The sequence below is a fragment of the Abrus precatorius genome, unplaced genomic scaffold, assembly GCF_003935025.1.
Source record: "Abrus precatorius isolate BTA unplaced genomic scaffold, Abrus_2018 Scaffold11, whole genome shotgun sequence".
NCBI classification, from domain to species: Eukaryota; Viridiplantae; Streptophyta; class Magnoliopsida; order Fabales; family Fabaceae; genus Abrus; species Abrus precatorius.
Window position 1 is genome coordinate 3,744,313 of NW_020874303.1, and position 24,388 is coordinate 3,768,700.

The window sequence follows — 24,388 nt, forward strand, 5'->3', positions numbered from 1 at the left end:
AATTTACTCAATCAATCATGTTATCTGCCTGGAAGCTATTATTGCCTATAATGGCCACCTCTTTGTCTTATAGTTTAGCATTTTGACCTTCAATTTCTTCTTCTTTTATACTTGGTGAACATTAACATCAGGTATATCACCTTACCTACGTGGGAGAGTGAAGATCAAAATATATATGTATTATAAACAAAGTAAAATTAACTATAACAGAATAAATAAAATTATACAATCTAAACATGAATTAGTGAATATATAAATACACGTAGATAATATTGTAGTAAATTAGTAATAAGTTCTACACCAGAATCAAATATGGTTTTAAGTCGTTATCATTAATAACTCAAATTATTTTCAAGTGTATCATTGTCATATTTTCCTTATCAACTAATTAACGCCAAATTAACTTTCATTTTAAATTTCGTTCTCGATGCTTTGGTCAAAGTGCTGAAATTTAGTTCTAATTTAATAGTGTGGTTGGTTGGCTATTCCACAGCCGTTAAAGGGCATTTCAATTAAATCCGTATGCTTATCAAGAAGAAAGATTGTTCAACAAAAAATAAATTTTTTTTTATTAAAATATGTTAGTAGTATGATCTTATCATGATTTTTAATAAGTCTTAAAATAAAAACAATTATCAATCTCTAATCAATATCTCTAAAGGACTGATTAATAATATTTTTTAATTTTATTTTTGAGTCTTAAAATATATATAGATTTTCAGGCAGACACCCAATCGCTACTAGACGGAATATTGCACACAAAAAAAAAAAAAGTTGTGCAGCACACGTTTCATTCGACAAAACAATATATTATTTCTTATTGGTACGGAAAATCAAATAAATATAATAGTATTAGATTGTTAATAAGAATAAAGTGGCCAATTTTGTGAGAACACATCGGTCTAATTACCAGTAAAAGCCAAAACAATAGACTTTTTCCTCACAATTTGTCTTCTGCTTTTTATAACCCTGATATTGTTGCCGATTTAATGTGCTTCAATGGCATATAATATACATTTTATACAATTAAGACGAGACTATCAAGGTTCTTTTTACAAAAGGAAGTGCTTGATAAGAACTTGCAAGAAAGCTTTTTTGAAAACCCAAAACTACAAACAACATTTTAAAATTTGTGTGGACTAAACCAAGGGTTGATGCAGTGTTTGGTAGTGGTTATAATTTCTATCAGCTTTTGCCTTTTCATTTACCTACTCTTCTATACATTTCTAGGAACCAAAGAAAATAAAGGCTTCACTAATTAGGGTTTATTTCTTTTAGGGTAACAATTCATTTATCATGTTACACACATTTTTATGTAAAATCTGCAATTGAGAGTAACTTAAACACATATATTCCACTTATATTTAATAAATAAGTTACTTTGTCTTAACTTTAAAATAATAAACTCTTAATCAATAATTTGTGGATGGGTGAAATGAGATGAAAAAAGGGTTCAAAAAAGCCTTTATTTATGTAGTAAAAGGACGGTGGTTGTTGGCATCTCACAATTACAGAAGCAAAAGCCTTCAAGGACCTTTTAAGTTTGTTTCAGTAGATTAATTCAATTTTCTAATCAGTTCATCAAGTTGACCCAAAATACAAAAGTTCATCAAAGATTTTATCAGCTTTTTTTATGGAACCTTGAGAAAGAGACGATTTTTTTTTCCTTTTAATTGAAGATAAAGCCATGCAAAGTCATGTTCTGACATGGGAGTGAATATATTTCTTGATAAGAACTTTTTGGTTACGCTATCTACTGGTTATCTGTCAGAAAATGCCCAAACCAGATGAAGCATGCAATCATCAATTCTTTTTCATTTTTTCTCTTAAATTAAGAGAGAGAGAAATCATGGATTGCATGTACTTGTAAGCACGTTTAAGTGTATAACTTGAAGGCAAAGATTCCAAGCCATTTGTGACTGCATGAAGTTGAATGGAACTACAATGCATGTGATTTGCTCATGTGGAGGCATGTGCTTTTGTTCTCTGGCTCCACAACTCTTGTTCTAGCTCCATCTTCATGACATGAATCATTGGTTTAAGTTAATCACAGGGTACACTTCTTATGTAGTTTATATTATAAAACCACTAATTTATCTTCCCTAAATCATATCCTATCAATTTTTATAACGAAATATCAAATATTTGATTACTAAGACTCTTTGAAAATAATTGGTCTTCATCATTTGCCATTTACTAATCAAGTTCGGATTTTTATTTTATTTGTTTATCATTCGCTATATTTAAATAATCTACTTTTGATTTTGACCACAATGTGAAAGACTAATAACAAACAAGGCAATCTTGATGTGTTTCTGTGACCAGAAGTTCTCACAATGATAAATATATCTTTCAATATTTGAATTTCATAATTATAAAATTTGAATTAATTTGATTTGGGACTATGTTTAAATTTTAGTTATATCAAATAAAAATTTAATTATAGGTAAGTTAATTTGATTTTATTTTACTTGTAATTATTAGAATTAATTCACTTAGTTTTGTTAGCTAAATAATTTAATTTTAAGAGTGAAATTGGATCTGTTTTTCTTATTTAATAGTCAAAATTGATTAAAAGATTATATTTTGTATGCATTTGGTTTTGGCGAACTATTATAGTAACCCGAAATAAACTAAATTGACAAGAGGTAAATTCATTCATGTCGAGTAATAATCAAGTGGATGTATATACATATTTTTAAAAACAAAATTATGACAAAAATAGTTAAAATATTGGGAAAATAAGAAAAATTCATACGACAACCGGTTTCATGGATTTGAATTGTAAGCTTATATTTTCATTTCACTTAATTAAAAATAAAATAAAATCACATCTATTCAAATATAACTACTTCACTGAAGAAATTATAAAAATAAAAAAAATTAATTAAATAACTATAAAATTATATTGATTCCTATTTTAAAACATTTCAAATATAAACGTTTATGTCCAAATAAAAATGATTACGAAAATTAGTAATTCACAAGACACTTCATAATAGTAAAAAATAAAGAATAAACAATCAGTTGTTAAATATGAGTAAATGGAAAATTATCGAATATCTACACAGCATTTTAGCAACATTTTCAGAAAAAAAAAACCTTTATAAAACACCAAATCATTTACTTTCATCCATATATTCAATTAACTTGAAATTAAGCAATTGTCTGAAAATTAAGCATCTTTTTTTTCACCAAGGTTCATAGATTAAAAATGTCCAACTGCACTTACAAGTAAAGATTTCTAAAAAAGAGCATTACAGTAGTGCAAAACAAGTAAACCGGAAACAACTAAACATGCACACTTGTTTAACAAAGAGATGAACTGCAAGAAGAAAAAAATTGAATTTTCTTCTTTCACTTTATATTTCTTCTTTCAGTTGGTCATATATAATCACACCTTTCAATTACTTGCTGGGCTTCACAAAACTATATTGGGCCGACCTGACTTAGTTTCTTTTTTACACTGTTGGGCCTAATCATAATCAATATATGTTCTTTTACAAATGGGGTTTTTATAGGCCAGAAAATGCATACATTGTTTTTTACAGGTTTGACAAAGGGGTTCTGATTTTCATACACCTCTCTCTGTTACACCATTTTCCCACTCTGTTTTTTCTTTTTCTCATCCTTTCACCTTCTGCGTCCCAAAAAATAAAATGTATACTCATCATTCTTGACAAAGTTTTAGTTGTGTCGACCTAGTCTTAAAGTTTAAATTTGAAAAACATAAACCCACCTTCTTAAAGTTTATTGTCTCATTTTATTCCATTATTTAAGAATTGACACCTTAATAATCCTTAACTAATTAGATTGGAAACAATTGTATAATTATTTAATTATCAGATTCATGAGATAAAGTGAATTTAGAATGGTTGAGGATCAATCAGAATTCAATAACTCTAGACAATTATTAAACTAAAAAACTAATTAATTTATTGTGCTTTACTCATTATTAATTATTTTGCATGATCATTGGAAATATTAATTAAATAAAATAAATTATTATTACATAATTATTGGTTAATAGTACAGTTATGGTCAATGATTAGCTGTATGGTCAATGATTGATTCAGATAAAAATAAAATAAAATAAAATCAAAAAGTTCATAAATGAAATCAAAGTCTTAAGCTCATTCATAATTGGTTAATTTCTGAAGTGTTACTTGAGTTCACCCATCTTCTTTGTTTTCCATTTATTTACTTCCTATTTAATTTTTTATTATAACATCGTTAACTCTTAAATAATCTTAAAAAACATAAATTTTTTAAATCAACTGTTTCTTAGAATAATCTTTGTAAAATGATGTTAGGAATTTTAAATGTTATTTTCTTTTTCTATTTACTTCTTCAAAGGTAAAACTCACAATATTAACTAAGATTTATTCTTAAATTTTGATAAAAATCAGAGTCCTATTTCACAAGAATACAAGTTTAAATTTCAAATTAAAAGACCTATCTCTCTGCAAGCACTTTTTTAAACTTAAATCTAACTCATCTGAACTTTCTCTGACAGAAAATAAAAAGTGAGTCAAACACTTCTTTATTTTTAAACTTCAGGTATCGTCATTTTAAGATGTCGATAGATAAAATGATATTTTTAAATATTTATGTAATCAATTTGAAATATCATTTATAATATTTAAAATTAATGTAAGAGTTCAAAATTAATTTAGTCACATTAAATTAATTAAAACATAATTTACATTAATTTATTAATAGAAGAGAATGAAATTTTCAAATAAAAAGAGACAATATAATTAATTTTTTTTTTCGAGAAAACAGGGTAATTTACTTATACTTTTATATATATACAAACATATTATACAAATATTTCCACGTAAGCATGCTTTCCTATTTTATTTGACAGGGTTATGAAAGTCTGAGTTCAGCTTTTATTAATAAAAAACAAATAAATTTTTTGAAATCAAAATTGAAAGAATGGAGAAAGCGTCAAATTAATGTGCCTTTTCTCCGTCTTGACTTAATCCAATTATCCACTCATCAATTAACGTTTTTTAATTTCATTTATTCGTGGCCTGTTTGTTTTAATTTCTCACATAAATGTTTTGAAAAACGTGAAAATGGATTTTTTTCAAACTTATTGCAAAAACTAGTCATTAATTTGTTTTTGGAATCAGTCTACTCCTGAAAACATGCATATTTATGGTTCAAGTTAGATTAATTTTTAGATAAAAATATAACGTTTAACTTGGATTAAGCATTTTTAGCTCAATGATTTAGATTAGTTTAAGAATAATATAAAAATGAAGTAATTTAAATCGATATTTTGAGGTTTAGATCAAATCAATTTTTTTTAAGGAATATAATTTTATTATTAATTATAAATAATAAGATTTATTAGAGTATGAAAATACTTTTAATTATATAAAAATTATTAATAAAATTTTTATTTTCGAAACAATACTTGTTAAATAAGTTAAACATATAATAATTATAAAAAGTATTGAAGCTCATTATAAATTATAATTATTATCTTAATTTATACTACATTAATATAAAATAGTAAATTTTCAATTTAACTTAATTTAATTAAAAAATAAAAATTAAATAAAATAATAAAAAATAAATGAAACTAAAATGGAGACTTAACAACATGTAAAAGGATTAAATGTATCGATATTGGCTTTACATATACTTAAAAATATATAATATTTTTTTATAAAAATTTGTAGCATTTAATGTTAATTGATATATTTTAAAAAAGGAAAATGAAAGAAGTATAAAGTAGGAGAGGAATGGGAACACAACGTGGAATATCGTCTGTATCGCAGTTTCCCACGTGATCGTAATTGGGATTCGGAATACTGTTTCTCAGTTTCTCGTCTCTTCATTTATTGTCCTTTGTCGACTTCTCTGCCACCTCACACCATTTCAATCCATTCCAAACTTTTCCACCTACCTTTTACCATGGTCCAAATATTTTTCCTTTTTTGTTATTATAAATTAAGCAAATACTATGGTTTTTAAAAAAATGATATTCTTGTTGTTACATTAAAATTACAATTATTTTGACCATATAAAATAAGTAGCGGCTAAACATAAATGATTACGATCAAGTTTTAATAATTTATTATTTAAATTAAAATTAATTCAACTACGTAAGAATCCGTTGTGATAGTACTTGTTATTTTCTAAATTGATTTACTATTTAAAGATAAAAAATGTTGAACAAAAATAAGAATAGGCATAGCACCTTACCGACTCAACAGGGAGAAAATTGAAAACCACGCACGTGGAGATTACAATTTGGGCAAAAAATTAATGTCCGTATTTAGAAAGCACGTGTTTTGAGCATTCACATTGTCCATGTGCCCATAAAAATTTGAGACCAGGCTCATGGTTATGGGCATTTCAAAAGAACAATTAGTGCACGAAATAGACAGATATTATAAAATCGTTTCAACAAAACATCACCTCATGTTGACTGGCTATGGGTTGTGCCTCTTGCAATTCCAAATATGAGATCTTTTAGAATAACATACTTCATATTTTTGAGAAAATGTAACATATTATATATATTTGCCATGGCCATTCTTATGACTTTTGTGGAATAGTTCAGAAATAGACGTAGCATACATGTCCACGTCAATAGTTTTGGGTTGATTAAAAAAACAGAAGAATACAAGGAAGAACTTCAACTGGTCAAACAAGAAACACACTACTATTATTTGGTGGTACCATTACTACACTTGTGCCTATCATTTATTTATTTATTTACAATTTGAAATTTATTTTCAAACTTAACACTCCTAATAAAATTTATAACTCGTTCTTACTAACTCTAACAATGTAGTCAATGTTGGATCTCAATCTTATCAAAATCATTATCCATTTAAAAATATAATTTTCAAGGTTAATTCACTGGTAGTTTAGCTTATGAAACATGCACAGGAGATTGCTAGTTCCATCCTGTAACATGCGCGGGAAATAATGCTAAGGTGGATAAGGAGAAAAAGTCAGTTGCTCTGCCAAGCCACGTGGAAGATGATCCGCAATTGGTAGGCAGAAGGAAAAGTGTGATGCAACGGAGAGAGAATATGTATTTGAAGGATTTCGTGCACTGAGATCAGCATGTGTGTGGTATGACTCCTCTCTGAAATTCTTCTTCTATATTCTCTCTGAAACCTCTAAACTTCTTTGATTCACTCTACTTCATTCATTCTATTCCTTTCTGAATTCAGGTTCTGCAATTGTCATGGCTAAAGGCGAACTTAATGTCATTTGATTCTCGCTATCGCTGCATTATCCTTCCTGTTGTTGAGATTTTTATTTCAGTTTCTTGTCATTGAGTTCTGTACTTACCTCAATACGATTGAAATAGAATTGTTGCTGTGTTCATTTCCTTTATTAAACAATACTGTTACATTGGTGCTTTCATTGATGCCATGGCTGAGAACACGCGTTTCAAAGAATTACAGGCTGAAGTTCGTGGTCAAGCTGAGGATATCAAGAAATTGATGGAGCTCTTAGACCTTCGAGATCATGAACAACGAGCTCATACTAAGCAAGTGCAATCAGACGCACAATCTCGTATGGATCAGATCCAGCAATCTTTGGATCTACTGTTGCAAACGAATTCACAGTCTCCGTTTAATGGTAGTTCACCAATGAACAATTCCTTCTCTAGAGTATCTCCGTTACGAGGTGCTTTTCAAGTAAAAGATATTTCTTTGGGTTTTCCCCACTTTGATGGCCAATCTTCTGTGTTAGAGTGGATTTTTAAGGCTGAGAAGTTTTTTGATTACCACCACACACCAGATGCAGATAGAGTGGATATTGCTGCAATACATTTTGAGAAGGATGTAATACCGTGGTTCCAAATGTTACAACGACTCGCTACGGTTCAGACTTGGGCAGAATTGACAACAGCACTGGAGTCACAATTTGGACCCTCTCCTTTTGATTGTCCGATGGCTAAGCTCTTCAAATTACAACAAACCGGTACTGTTTCTGAATATTATTTGAAGTTCATGTCTCTTGCTAATAGGTGTTCTGGTTTACAAGATGAGGCGTTGTTGAATTGTTTTCTGAGTGGTTTACATGCTGAAATCCGTCGTGATGTGGTTGCTCAATCACCAACCTCATTGCTGAGAGCAGTGGCGTTAGCCAAATTATACGAGGAAAGATATTTTTCGGTGACTAAGTCTAGTTCTACACCTATTCGACGTTATTCTCCTATATCTTCATTCCCTGCTACTAATTTTCAGAGCCAATTTAAAACTCCAACCAAATCATCACTTCCACCTTTACTGCCAACCCCTAATACTCCACCATTAAAAGATGCAAATGTTAAAAGAATGAGTCCAGCTGAAATGCAAATCCGTAGAGAGAAGGGATTGTGCTATTTTTGTGATGACAAGTTTAGCTTCAATCATCGGTGTCCCAATAGACAGTTTATGTTCTTGCAATTGGATGAATCCTCCATTGAAGAGGGTGATGCATCTCCTGACATTGGTCAGTCTATAATAATTGAAGAATCAATTATTGATAATCATCACCTTTCTCTAAATGTACTTAAAGGTGGTACAAGTGTTGGTACAATCAGATTTCTAGCTTATGTTGATAAATTACCTGTCACGGTGTTGATAGATGGGGGCAGCTCAGATAATTTTTTGCAATCTTGTATTGCAAAGTTTTTGAAGCTTCCTGTAGAACCATCTCCTTCATTTAAAGTCATGGTGGGGAATGGCAATTATATGTCAGCTAAAGGATTAGTTCAAAATTTGGTTATTCAAGCCCAAGGGAATGTGTTTCAATTGCCTGTTTATCTTCTTCCTATTTCAGGAGCTGATCTTATTCTTGGTGCAAATTGGTTGAAGACGATTAGGCCATATGTGGCTGATTATGCAGCCTTGAACTTGAAATTTTTGCATAATGATAAGTTTGTTACATTACAAGGTGAAGTGGACCATATTCCAATGCAAGCTCATTTGCATCATATTCGACGGATGGTCACTACTCATTCTATTGCAGAAGTTTATATTATGAAAATGGTGGACTCTAATGTTGCGGTTATTCCTTTACCTGAGTTGCCTAATGACATGGAACCTGAATTAGTTCTTTTGCTACTGCATTATGCCTCAGTGTTTGATACACCTACTTCCTTACCTCCTCATCGTGTACAAGACCATTCCATTCCATTAATTGAAGGTTCCGAGCCAGTTAAGGTCAAACCGTATCGTTATCCTCACAGCCAAAAAGAAGGGATCAAGAAGTTGGTGGCTGACATGCTTAACGAGGGTATTATTCAACCAAGTAAGAGTCCTTTTTCTTCACGTATAATTCTCGTCAAAAAGAAAGATGGTTCATGGCATGTGTGTACTGATTATAGAGCTTTGAACACGATAACTATCAAAGATCGTTTTCCTATACCCACTATAGACGAACTGATAGATGAATTATTTGGTGCTTCTTTCTTTTCGAAATTGGATCTGCGTTCTGGATATCACCAGGTGTTGTTAACGCCTGAAGACAGACCCAAAACAGCTTTCCAGACACACCATGGTCATTTTGAGTGGCTCGTAATGCCCTTTGGATTAACTAACGCACCAGCAACATTTCAAGGATTGATGAATGATATTTTTAAGAACATTCTAAGAAAGTTTGTTCTCGTCTTTTTCAATGACATTCTTGTATATAGCTCTTCATGGAACGATCATCTTTATCATTTGGAAGTGGTTCTGAAGATACTTCAACAGCATCAGTTGTTTGCTCGCTTTTCTAAATGTTCTTTTGGAGTCACTGAAAATTGATTATTTGGGCCATACTCTGTCTGGAAAAGGAGTGGCCATGGATACTTCAAAGCTCGATGCTATAAGAGATTGGCCCCAGCCAACAAATATGAAGCAGTTACGCAGGTTTCTTGGATTAACAGGGTATTATCGCAGATTTGTAAAAGGTTATGCTCAGTTGGCAGCACCTTTGACTAATTTGTTAAAAAAAGATGCATTTCATTGGTCTGCTACTGCTACTACAACTTTTTCTCAGTTGTAGGAGGCTCTTATGACAGCACCTGTGTTGGCAATTCCTAATTTTTCAGAACCATTTATCTTAGAGACAGATGCTTCGGGTTTTAGAATTGGAGCGGTCCTGAGTCAAGCCAATCACCCAATTGCGTATTTTTCTAAGAAGTTGTCCATGCGTATGCAAAAACAATCTGCTTACACTCATGAGTTTTATGCTATAACAGAAGCATTGGCCAAATTTTGTCATTATTTGTTGGGCCATAAATTTATCATCAAAACTGATCAAAAGAGTTTAAAAGAACTCTTGGAACAGCGACTGCAAACACCAAAACAACAGCAATGGCTTCCCAAATTTTTGGGTTTTGACTTTACTATACAATATAAGCCTGAAAAAGAAAATATTCCAGCTGATGCGTTGTCACAAAGCTTTCTGATAGCTTGGTCTATCCCATGCAATAAATGGTTAATTAAGGTGGCAGAATTAACTCAGCAAGATTCCCACTTGAAGCAGTTATATGATCAATGCGTGGCTGCTACATTGTCATCTCACGAGTATGCTATTAAGGATGGTGCCTTATTCTGGAAAGGAAGACTGATGTTACCCGCAAATGAGGACCTGATTAATCAGGTGCTATATGAATTTCATGCTTTCAAGTCAGGAGGCCATGTTGGAATGTCTAAAACGTTGGCAAGAATTGCTGCTCAATTTTTTTGGCCTAAGATGTGACAGAATGTTAGGAAATTTGTGCGTGAATGCCAAGTTTGTCAACAAGCTAAGGTGGAGCATGCTTTACCTGCAGGGTTGCTGCAGCCGTTACCTATCCCCCAACATGTTTGGGATGATATCTCTCTAGATTTCATCACTAAGTTGCCAAGTTCACATGGGTTTTCTACTATTATGGTAGTAGTTGATAGACTTTCTAAATTTGGCCATTTTATTCCATTGAAAGCTGAATATAACAGCAAGATGGTTGCCGATGTTTTTGTTCAAAATATTATCAAGTTGTATGGGTTCCCTAAGGCTATAGTTTCGGATCGTGATAGGATATTCATTAGTTCTTTTTGGAAGCAACTGTTCAAAGCCCAAGGAACTACATTGGGCATGAGTTCTTCATATCATCCGCAATCGGATGGTCAAACGGAAAACTTGAATAAAACTCTTGAAATGTATCTTCGATGCTTTGTATTTGACAATCCAAAGATTTGGTGCTCTATGCTACCTTGGGCCCAATATTGGTATAATTCTTCTTTTCATCAAAGCATTGGAATGTCTCCTTTCAAAGCTTTGTATGGCAAAGAACCCCCTTCAATTTTACGTTATGAAATCAATGTGGCTGATCCTGTTTCAGTGCAAGAGTTGCTCCATGATCGTGATGTGCTGTTGCAACAACTCAAGGAAAATTTGTTCAAAGCTCAACAGTATATGAAAACTCAAGCCGACAAGAGGCGTAGAGAATTGTCTTTTGAGGCGGGTGATTTGGTGCTTGTGAAGTTGCAATCGTACAGGCAACATTCAGTGACTTTAAGGAGAATTCAGAAGCTGAGTATGCGTTACTTTGGACCATTTGAAGTGGTTGCTAAAATTGGGGACGTGGCTTACAAACTCCAATTACTAGATACAGCTAGAATTCATCCTGTTTTCCACATTTCCTTACTCAAGAAATTTGTTGGGGAACCTTCACAACAGTATATTCCATTGCCTCTTAAAACTTCTGAATTAGGTCCTTCAGTTCACCCTTTTCAAGTCTTGGATTCACATATTCTTCTGCGTAATTCAAAGAAAGTGCCTCAAGTTTTGATTCAATGGAACTCTTTGGGTCCATCTGCAGCTACTTGGGAAGATGTTCAAGAGATTCAAGCCTCTTTTCCAGAGTTCAACCTTGCGGACAAGGTTACTTTTGTTGGAGGGAGTATTGTAACATGCGTGGAAAATAATGCTGAGGTGGATAAGGAGGGAAAGTCAGTTGCTCGGCCAAGCCACGTGGAAGATGATCCGTAATTGGTAGGCAGAAGGAAAAGTGTGAGGCAACGGAGAGAGAATGTGTATTTGAAGGATTTCGTGCACTGAGATCAACATGTGTGTGGTATGACTCCTCTCTGAAATTCTTCTTCTATATTCTCTCTGAAACCTCTAAACTTCTTTGATTCACTCTACTTCATTCATTCTATTCCTTTCTGAATTCAGGTTCTGCAATTGTCATGGCTAAAGGCGAATTTAATGTCATTTGATTCTCGCTATCGCTGCATTATCCTTCCTGTTGTTGAAATTTTTATTTTAGTTTCTTGTCATTGAGTTCTGTACTTACCTCAATATGATTGAAATAGAATTGTTGTTGTGTTCATTTCCTTTATTAAACAATACTGTTACACATTCCCTTTTTAGGAGTGAAGTTAAAAGGAGATGTATCATTGAATGATGGTAGGTCTATATATTATCGTCTACACCACTTTTTGTTCCAAGCCCAAACACCCAAGAAATTACTTATTACATCGTGCGCTTGAGCACAATTAAGTTAGTGCCTCCATCCTTTTTATATCAATAGCTGTTTTTTGTTACAACTCATCACTTGGTCAAAGGTTAATTAGCTAACATATATACCTGCTATGATAGCTAAAAGATTGGTAATTGTAATAGTTTAACTATCAAAGTGATTTTTTCCCTAATGTTTAGTTCCTTTTTTATTTTTTTCGCTAATCTGCCATTTCTTAACATATTTCATGTGCCTTATATTACTAAAACTAGGTAATAAAGGTTAATAAGTTTTGCTTAAAATAATGGTGTCTTTTCTTGAAAGCATACAAGAAACCAAGAAAACTTGCTTGGAAATAGTTACTTAATAAAGCATCATTATGTCTATTCATTTATAGGATTTTAGGTGAGTTTTATTATATTTTTTCTTATTTAATGCCTGTTAAGTTTTGCTAAAATTTGCTTATTTATTTGCAGAGTTCGATGGATTGAAGGGCTGGTGTAAGAACTCAACATAAATGGGGCATTTTTAGAGCATTTTTGTCAAAATTTGGGAACATGTGTATAGCTTGTCATCAAGATTATGTACGATCATTCAAAACATATGGCTGTAAAACATATTGCATAGGTTGCCATTGATAATGTGCACAATTGTGCTTAATTATGCATAGCATTCTTGATATTATAGAAGCATTTTTTTTTTTATGTTGAATTTAAATTTAAAAAGCTCCCAATTAGGATTCTTAGTGGACATTGGATGACTTTTAGGACGAGAACTAGGGCATGATGACAGCGGATGTTCAGAAGGATAGACTGTAAAAAGATTGCAAAATCAATATTTTTAGTCAACAAATAGTTTTTACTTCTTAAAAAGAGCATTTATGGAATGGGTTTATCTTGATCTCTACTCAAAATTTTGATAATAAAATCATTTACTTTAACTCAAACTAGACTCAACCAAAATCTAATAATATGTGAAACAAGACTCTGTTAATCCAATTTTATTGTATTTTAACATTATATCTAGTTATATCATAAAATTAACAAAAAATATAAGACTAAAATTAAAGTATATTTATAGTATATACTTTAAAATAAATGAAATTAAATATATTTTTTAATTTTAAAAATTTATCAAATTTTAATTTAGCCTTTAATTATAATTTATTCACTTTTAGTCCTTATATTTAATTTTAAAAAACAGTGTATTTGCTGTCCATGGTAAAAGACAAAAAGTAGATAATTTTTTACATCTTATAGAAATTAAAAATAAATAATTCAATTAAATTTTAAAATTAAGATTTAATAATTTTAAAAGGACTAAAATATATTTAACTTAGTATTAATAAAAATGTTATATTAAATTATATTATGTAAAATATGATCTATTAAATTAAAAAGTGTTATTGTCAATATATACTTATCTTAAAAAATATATTTCAAGATAATATAAGATAATAGGTGAGATTAAGCCAACTCAAAGTAAATGATCATCCTGTTAATTTGGGAGTTATATTTAAAACTCAAGTCTATCAAAATTAATGTCAAACTGAATCTTGTTAGGAGAAGGAAAAGGCCAAAAGCAAACTTCTTCATTCACCTTTTAAGATTACAATAAAACTCACTTAAGATTGATCTTGTTTGTGATTTTTATTCTTATAATGCTCAGTTGAGAGTGGATCTTGCTCTTTGATTACACTTTTTCCAAGTTTTAGATATGTTTTTACCTGTTCTTCAATTCATGTTTTATTACTTTGAATGAATATTGAAAATTTTATCACTTTTTATATAGGATTAATTAGTGGTTATAGAATACTAATTCATATAAATTTTTATTATAAAACTATGCATAAATAAAAATTATTTTTAAAACAACAAATAAGAATAAGTTTACTTTAATTAAATTTTCATATTATATATATATGGTTTGAGCTTGGAACGAACAACCCAATAGATGGAGGCAGTGATTCAGACACGTCTATTTATTTTAGATTCCAAATATCATTCTTATCAAATGCGTGTCATTCCTATGCTCAGAAATGCAATATTGTTCACAACTTTAAGCATAAAAATCTTTGCTTTTCCTTTAGTAATCTGATTATGATAGCACTAATTTCCTTGATATTGATGCCAAAATAATGAAATCAGCGATGCTAATCTACAGCCTTTGAAAGTCCTTGCCTTAATTATTATTAATGCATGCATCTTGGGGAGTTGGGGTTAATTATTATTGATGCACAATTTTTGTGACTTGGTTGTATAAGAATGTCACGCCGAGCAGCACGTGTTATCCTCAATTTTAGAATAGAAAAAAAAGATATTTTGATTTAAAAGAAAAAAAAAATTCAGTATTTGCTGTGCATAATAAAAAATGATATATATATATATATATATATATACACACACAACTATAAGCCTTAGTTTTAGTTATCTAAATTCAACGAGTTACTCTGCTTTGGAATGAAGCATTCTTTTTTCTCTTAAAAATTTTGTACTTAGAAAAGTGTGTATTTAAATAAGTAAAATCAAGTTTAAAGGACTGTAAATTTTATACAGATAAGATATCATTTAAATATGTATAGTCAAATTACGTTTAAAGTCTATAATTTCCAAAATGGATTTTAATGTCCATATATAATTATTTTGATATATACATTAAAAAATAAAAGAAAAATAGGTTTACTCAGAAAATTTTCTTTTTTCTAATTACTTTTTATGAAATAATGAAAAATATCTTTAATTTCACATTATCTAAATAAAATGTAAATTACAAGGTTAGTACGATTACTTTACCCTTTTTTTAAGAGGATTGAGATTTAAAAAAAATGTGACAGAGTATCCTACAATGGTAAGTATATATTTATTTCACCCATGAGCTCATGTCGGTTACTTGAAAAGAAAAAGCATAGTAAATAAACGACACCAACACGGAGGTGATCAACGTGGTTGTAGTTTCTCCTTAAATCATGTTTGAAAGTAAAAATTCTCTTTTTTTTTTCAGAGATGTATGTAGAGAGTAATATATTTTTATATTTTGAGGAATGTAAGGATAAATACTTTTTAAATTTTTATTTTGTTAAAGTTACTATGACGTCTTTTGAATGCATAAAGATAGGCAAAATAATAAATTTCCATAGTTAATAATTAATTTAAAAGAACCCCAGTATGTTGTCTCTTTCTCTAACTTTTCTATGGGCTTAGAAAGTTGCCCTACCATGAGTCTTTTCTTTGAATGAAATTTTTTAAATAAAGTTGTGTTTACATTACTATAGTGAATGTTAATTTCCTCTCCTTTTTCTTTTTCACAATTTATCTGGATAAGTATAGAAATGGAAACCATTTAGAGTCCTTGACCATAGTAGTTCCCAACTTCTCCCATCTACTTATCACTGTCAAATCACATTCGATCAACTATTAGCATGTTATAGATTCTTATCAAGATCTCAACTCTTTTTGTCAATTCCAAGTTTATCAGTTGAAAAATAAAGTGCATTATGAATTTTATTCTTAAAAAATCTTCACTTTTCTTTAGCTGCTTGTCAACCCTTCATTGGTTGCCATGCAAACTTATATTTGATCTTATTGTAAGATTTTTTAAAAACAGTTTTATTATTAATTAATGATTTCAGAATACAGGTTAAAATATTTCTTAAATTTTTTTACTTTTATTTTTAAATTTACCTTTCTCCAATGAATATTGCACTGGAAAAAATTTTCAACAGTGATTTGGATATTGATTGAAACATAATTTGCACAGGATTGGGTAAGATAATATCCGACTGTGATTAATTACCCAAATCATCACATGAAGCTCATAAAATTAATGGCTTCGTTTGGTAGTGAGAATAAAAAGACATGTTAGAATAATTTATTCTACTTTATCTAGTTTTTAGTGTCCTACACAATAAAAAATGCACGCTCCTCTCTCTTTCTCTATATTCATAGAAACCACATGATTTTGACACGTAAGCATTGAAGTTAATAAAAAAACACTTTCACATCATGTGACGAATCAGCCGCCATGATCTAAAACAGTAAACCTTGTTGATGACACACGAAGCACAGAAGAATTAGCCGCCATCTACTCTGTTTTTGGTAAAAATTAATGTTTATCCAAATGGTTTGTGAAAGTGAATGTGTAGAACCACCTACTATTTTCTCTCTCTAGACTCTCCAAATCATTTTTTAAGGACAAATTTTAGATGTAAATTTTTAGTATTATTATTATTATTTAGTTAAATTTTATATTTTATATTGATAACTCAGTTATATTAATTACAATTTTTTATTATAGTAAAGTTTTAGTTTTAATTACAAAGCGATATTAACAAATTTTAAAATTATATTTAAATTTTATCTTTTATAAATCGCATACATTTTATTTGTTTCCCTAGGAAAAAATATGTAAAGATAAAAAATTTTAAAATTGAATTGAAATTAGAATAAGAGGAAAGACACATCAAATTTTTATCTGTGAAAGTTAAATTTTTTATTTTTATTCAATAAAATTATTATTACTTATGTTTTATTTTCATTTTATTTTCTTTATCTAAAAATTGTTAGAAAAAGGAAATTTGTTCATCTCGATTTTATAAACAGTAATATCATTTGGAGCATTGTTATTGTGAAAGTTGTCAAAGTAATCCATTCATATATTTTTATGATTTTCTTAATTTCAATCTTTATAATTAAATTTAAGTATTTAAAAATATTAATTTCGATTTTTTAAACGTGAATTCCGGTTGGAATTAATAAAATTATATTTTTTAAAATAAATTTCACGACTGAAAGAGACAAATCTTCCGAGGTACAAGTGAAAACATCCAGCGACTTAAAAGTGTACCCCCGCAGCCATTTTTGACCTCATAGCCCTATCTGTGTTCATAAGCAATTGTACCGTTTACTTGGGATAACAATAATAATAACACTTTTACATTCTATTTGTTTAAATTTATTTTTTATTTTAATATTATATTGCTTATTATTTTATTATTTTCCCTTTCTTGCACTCAAATCACATCCTTTATCAATAAAATGTCAACCTATTTGAGAATGCTAAACATAAACTTCAACACGCAAAAAAGCTTAGGTTAATGCCAATGTGCGCAGTAGAAACAGCTCCATTTCTTACGAACTTAAAATTTAATGAAACAACCAATTTCTTTATTAAAAAAACACCACTCTTAGAAAATTAAATTAATAAAAAGGATAATTAGTTCTTTAAAATAAAATAAATTAAACGTGCAAAAAGATAAAACAGATTGCAATAGCATGTGTAGGTATAGTTGATTATTTAATATAAAACCATCTCGTATGAACACTTCATAACATGATTCATGCTTGTATTAGATTTAGTTAACCAGATAAAGATTAGTATAATAATATTAAGCATGAACGGATAATATGGATTAAAGAATAAGAAAAGAATTTAACAAGTGGGTCCGGGTCAGTTCAGGATCCGGATATAGTTAAACCGGGGCTACCCACATGGTTTTAGGGTTGAAGCGGTCCACAAGCATAGAAAAACCGCTGCGAGAGAGAGTGTGAACACATGCCACGTAAGGTCAAAGGAGTCAACAGAGAGCTTCAGAGATGGACACGTGTGTGACTCTTGGGAAAGATTAGTGTCACGGGTGTGGTGGCATTTCCCTCACGCGCTTTTGAACTCTTTAACTGTTGCCATGTAACGTCACCCATGAGTCACGAAGCGTCACCTCGTCAAGTTTAACCCCACCTGTGGCGCGTGTGAACTCAGCATTATTTAATGCACCATCTTTATCCTCACTACTCCAACCTCTGACCAATTCTTTCTTGATAAGATTTCCTGATAGTTAATAATATTTATTTCAGGACAATTATTTACAAAGTATGATCATTCTCTTTTGTTAAGATGCTGTAAACCTAGATTACCCAATATTGGTTATATGCTTAAAATTTAATTTTACAATATCTAAAATTTGTCCTTTCATATGAAAAAAAATTAAAATATAGTGTTTTAAAGAAAAGTATAAAATTATAAAAAAATTTATTTATAATTAATTACATTTTTTACTTATTTTTTAATAAAAAATGTCATTAATAAATTTTAATTTTTATATATTTTTAAAATCATTATTAACGATTTTTGAAATTTCATAATTTTTATGAACTTTATGCTTTCATAATTTTTACAAAAATATCATATATATATATATAAGTTTTACAAACAAATCATATATATAAACCGTAAATTTTACATTTTTATATTATTTTTAAGAGTTAATTATGTTGCTTGTATAAGTTATCCATAGATTTGAGTTTGTAAAAACATCTTTCTTTAGCAATATATGGATACAAATTAAATGTGATCAATATTTCTACAGGAATAGAAATATACAGTATGTTAATATTTTAATGTTAATACAATTATATATTAGGATAATGTATTATATTAATTTAATTTTTTTATTAAAATAATTTATATTAACGATAAAATTGTGTTAAGTTAATATTTTTTGTAACTTAACTTACACGTTAATCAATTATCAAATCAGTCAAATGTTGATGGGATTATCTCACCATAATTCATTTGTTCCCTTGGCGTAGTCAGGCAAACAATGTAGTCCTCCATAGTAACGATAGATTACATGGACATTAGTTGAAATTTTAGTCTAGTTTATTCAGCTTTAAAGCCTTTGTTATTTGATAACTGCTTTTAAAGTTGAATCTTGGCATAAATTTTCATCCAAAATTTTTCACTTATTTATTACTTGTTACTTTTTTTTCCAAATTTTTTAAAAATAAAATTATAATCACAAATAAATATTAGATGACTTGCAAGAAAAGAACGTTTTTAAAATCACTATTATTTCTCAACAGTTATAAATTTATTATTATTAAATAATGATTTTTATTTCATATTTTATATAAATAAAAAAGAACGTACAGTATAAAAATTCACTACCTCGTATACAATCCCAATCATATTCCTCGCTGCGAGTCTAACCCAAACTCGGGTAAAACTTGATTAACGTTGTTTTCTTATCTTCCTGATAAAGAATGTATGCACTAATTTTCACTATGACAACAACATTTTTCTCTAAATAGTAATAAAAACTATTAAAAATGTAGCAAAATTCAACTACACAGATTATATATATTTTTCGATTAAATTTGTATAAAATTTAACAAATAATTAAACACTGTATTACCAACAATTATTATATTAACGGAGAGAGTGGAAGCACGACCCGCGTAGAGCTGAGAGTAGAAAAAGCGAGGAATGTTCTACGGCAAGTCCTAACGTGTGGTCGGCTCCGTTTGAATTCCGCGCCGTAACCACGTACTACTCAACGCATTAAAACACATTCACTCTCCACTCACGTTACCGTTACCTTCACCGTCGTTATCCAACCGGTTTTGGGTCACGCATAAAGAACTGCTGCTCTATATATAACATTGAAACACCCTTCCCACCTTCGTTCAAGCCGAAAAACATTAGAAAGAACAAAACAATTCTTAAAACGAAAAAAAAAAAAATCGAAACAAAAAATTCATAGCCTAGTTCGAACCAAGCTCAACTCTGAAGCTTTCTGAGGTAATTTTAATTAACTTTCTCATTGAAATGTTTTTTCTTCTTATGATTCTCGTTCCGCAGTGACTTGCCAATTGCCATGTAATTGAATATGAAATGAATGATATGCGAGTTTCCTTTCTCGACATTCTCGATAATCGAAAGCAATACGAGGTCGGTGGTTGTTTCAAATGAACATAGGTCTATGTATCTGTTTTCTCTGTTTTTTTTTTTTTTTTTTAATTTCGTGTTTGTATTGATTCTCAATGTTTCGGCTTTTGAGTGGCCATGATTTCAGCATCTTGCTTCTTTTCTTCTTTGATTGGATTGGTTTTTTATTTTACAAAATGATTACATAATGGGTTATTTTTTTTACTATTTTTTCATTGATATTTAACTTTTTTAAAAAATTCGTAGTACTTGTTTTGTTAGGATTGATTAATGGGATTTGAATTGGGAAAGTGATTCCTTGGCTTGGAACAATTTTATTTATTTATTTATTTTTTGCTTTCATGGGTAGAAAAAAGTTTATATGCTGTTTCTGTATGAAATATACCTACCGGCCAACGGAATTAGGAGCAAGTATAAAAGAACTAGAGATGATATTAATTGTCATAGAAGTTTCCTTTGAATTTAATGAGTCATGGGAGGATTTTCACTCGCTATGGATTTAATTTTTCCAGCTTCTTCAGCTTGGGTTTTCTAGTGTTGGTGCTTGTTTATTGTGTGTATGTGCTTTTGCTTCTCTACAAATTGCAGTTGTGCTAGAAGATTGGAATTGTTAACTTGTGATTGTGCTATTATTCAAAATATTCATTCGATCCTGTCGATATATATTGCAGGTTTATGTGCTTTTATTGAAACTGTTGGGATTTAAATCCTGAGCAAAATATTAAGAAATTTACCGAGGCTGGTACTTTTTGGTGTTTAGCAAGCTCGATTATTAAGATCTCCACTCACATAAAGCAGCTAATGCCATCATCATAGTATGGATTCGCAGCAGCTTTTCAGTTATGGTGTGACTAGTGCTGAATTACCTTACATGTCATCTTTTCCTACTATTCCATCTCTACCTAACAGGTTTCTCGGATCCTTGAAATTTGACTCAGGAAACTCACCTAATTCACCCTTTTCCACTCATTTTGATTCTGACACCCTTTCTGCATTGAGTGACAACCTGGAGCAACGCAGCCCTGGAGAGATCCTATCTGGTGTTAGCCCCTTTTGTAACTCTTTACTAGAAACCAACCATTATATGCATAGATCAATCTCATCTGTGGACAGTCTCAAAGACAGTTTCCCGCTATATTCTGCTAGGAACACTCTTCAACAGAATGCAAGTTGTAACCAAAAAATAAAACACGTTTTGCTGGAATTAGAAAGTGCTTTGATGGCCCCTGATGATGATGAAGTTACCACGCCAAATACGTTGGGTGAGAGCAATAGGCCGATGACTTCTGGCCGGAGATTCAGGTCTTGGAGCCATGAGCACCAGGGTTCACAATATACTCAGAATCAGCCATCATATGCTACCAGCAGTAGGCAATCAAGTGAAGTTGTACAGGCAGAAAAACGGCAAAAGTTGATGGAGGAATCATCACTACAAGGTCTCCCATCAAAGAATTTGAAGCAATTGCTGATTGCTTGTGCCAAAGCCTTGTCTGAAAACAACATGAAAGATTTTGATCAATTGGTAGGAAAGGCTAGAAATACTGTGTCTATCAATGGGGATCCAATTCAGAGGCTTGGTGCTTATATGGTAGAAGGGCTTGTTGCAAGGAAGGAAGCATCAGGGAATAGTATCTATCATGCCCTTAGATGCAGAGAGCCCGAAGGCATAGAATTACTCTCTTACATGCAATTGCTGTTTGAAATCTGCCCCTACTTAAAATTTGGTTACATGGCTGCCAATGGAGCCATTGCTGAAGCATGCAGAAATGAGGATCACATTCACATCATAGACTTTCAAATTGCTCAGGGCTCTCAATGGATGACTCTTCTTCAAGCTCTAGCAGCAAGGCCCGGTGGGGCACCCCGTGTGCGAATCACTGGGATCGATGATCCTGTTTCTAAATATGCTCGCGGTGGTGATGGACTAGAGGTAGTTGGGAAAAGGTTGGCCTTGATGTCTGAGAAATTTGGCATCCCAGTTGAGTTTCATGGAGTGCCAGTTTTTGCTCCTGATGTTAGAAGAGAAATGCTTGATATCAGGCCTGGAGAGGCTTTGGCTGTGAACTTTCCCTTGCAACTCCATCATACAGCTGATGAGAGTGTTGATGTGAATAATCCAAGGGATGGACTTCTAAGATTGGTAAAGTCACTTTCTCCCAAGGTGACGACACTGGTGGAGCAGGAATCAAACACAAACACAACTCCTTTCTTCAACAGGTTTATTGAAACCTTAGATTATTACTTGGCAATCTTTGAGTCTATTGATGTCACCCTCCCCAGAAATAGCAAGGACAGGATTAATGTGGAGCAACATTGTTTGGCCAGGGATATCGTGAATATTATTGCTTGTGAGGGCAAGGAAAGGGTAGAGAGACATGAACTGTTTGGCAAGTGGAAGTCAAGGTTAACAATGGCTGGCTTTCGTCAGTGCCCTTTGAGCTCTTATGTGAATTCTGTAATTAGAAGCCTTCTCAAGTGCTATTCAGAACATTACACATTAGTGGAGAAAGATGGAGCAATGTTGTTGGGGTGGAAGAACAGAAATTTGATATCAGCTTCAGCTTGGCATTGATAAAACATAGATAGGAAATGCTGTAGTGGTAGTAGAAATATCATGATAATGGAAGCCACATGGTATTGTAGCTGACTAAGGTTTATGTTGACTACAAGTGCAATGTATCCTTCATCATTGTTTCATAGGACTAAGTTACTTCTTAAGTTTGTCTATAAAGAGTTTCATGTACTAGTGATGTAGTATATTGATTCTTTTATAAAATGTTTATGGCAACTGTTTTGTTCTATAGATGTTGATCTTGTGCCTGATGGTACTTCTTCTTTCAGTATGAAATTGAATTATTGGAATCACAAAATTTTGAACTGACTAGCTTGTTAAATTCTAGTGGAATGCACTTCGTTGCATTCTTATCTTGTCTGATAAGATTACTTGTATAAGCTGGTTACAGTGATGTGATTTTCTATATAGCAAAATACAAGGTAATCTATTCACCAAAAAGATGAAGATGACCATTTTGCCAGCTTGGAAATGATGTGTTATCCATGTTGCTGTTGATAAGATTTCACAACTAATTTTTACTGTTTTTAACAATTGGCTTTATTTTTAGTTTTTCGGGATATGGTATTCTTTGTAAATTTTAAACGTTGTTTGGATTGGATAGGTAGGAACTTTCTTTGGATTGAAATTAAAGGTTGATGAAACGGTGGTTGCAGTTGTATTATAGTGTAGTTTATGATGTCTAATGGACAGACTATGATGAAGACTTGCAGGTGTCCTCTCCTAAAAGTCAAACATTAATTTATTATATACCAATATTTCCCAACCTCAAATGGGTTTGGCAGTGTTTATCTTTCAAGTGTCTTACTTCTTTTTCGGATTCCTGTAGAGTATCCTCCCAAGAATATTACATAAAGTATGGTACATAAAACTTCGCTATCTTTCTTCTGTTTTCTTTTCCTTTTGTTTAGCTTCGTTTATTGAAAAAAAAGGGGTAAAAGAATGGCTGCACAAAATTAAAGGTTGATGAAACGGTGGTTGCACATTAGTTCCTTCAATTACTTAGTTGGGTTGGCGATATTAGTTTATTTGAGATTAAAGTTAAACGGTTACGAGATTGCATCTTCTTAATCGTGATGTAAGAATCAGACAGTCCAACCGGCTTAGCTGCGATTAGTCATCTATAGCTCAATTTCATCATCGATTTTATGATGAAACCATTTTGATTTTAGGAATGCCATAGTAGTATTAAGCATCTTGGGTTTTTTTGAATGATTTTTTTATGACTACAAAAATGGAGTATAGTTGAGACAAAGCAGCACTGTTATACAAGTTCATAATTTCATGATATATGGGGATTAGGGAGTGGATCTTGGAAAGGGCCTTAGTCCAATGCAGAGGTCTAATTGAAGAATTGTGGATTGTGGCATCAATTTGGGCTTGCCTAAACTTATTTCGATTAGAATCTCAGCAATCAGGTCACTGTTCTTATACAATGTGAGAACACAGCATTCTTATAACTTCTCCCAAATGAATCTATTTATCCTAATTTTTTAATTTTTTGGGTAAAGATCGCAACGTATCCCATACTTGGAATCTATGTATTTGTTTGACAAAAAAAATCTATGTATTTGGGTATTGGTGGCTATGTATTTCAAGTAAGATCAGAATTCATACATATGTTCTTCATTTTG

The 24,388-nt window shown here is 31.1% G+C and overlaps 1 protein-coding gene across 4 annotated transcripts; it reads left to right on the plus strand.

Moving 5' to 3' along the window:
* Nucleotides 1-19,886: 19,886 nt before the first annotated feature.
* LOC113854337 (chitin-inducible gibberellin-responsive protein 1-like) lies at nt 19,887-24,388 on the plus strand. Of its 4 annotated transcripts, XM_027485280.1 has the most exons (3): nt 19,919-20,035; nt 20,854-20,997; nt 21,092-23,051. In XM_027485280.1, exon 3 carries the CDS (start codon nt 21,267-21,269, stop codon nt 22,752-22,754), a length of 1,488 nt encoding a protein of 495 aa, XP_027341081.1. In that variant the 5' UTR covers nt 19,919-20,035; nt 20,854-20,997; nt 21,092-21,266; the 3' UTR covers nt 22,755-23,051. The 4 variants fall into 4 exon arrangements, with proteins under 4 accessions (XP_027341078.1, XP_027341081.1, XP_027341080.1 ...); XM_027485277.1 differs by having other exon boundaries at nt 19,887-20,035; nt 20,854-24,388; XM_027485279.1 differs by having other exon boundaries at nt 19,923-20,035; nt 20,943-23,051.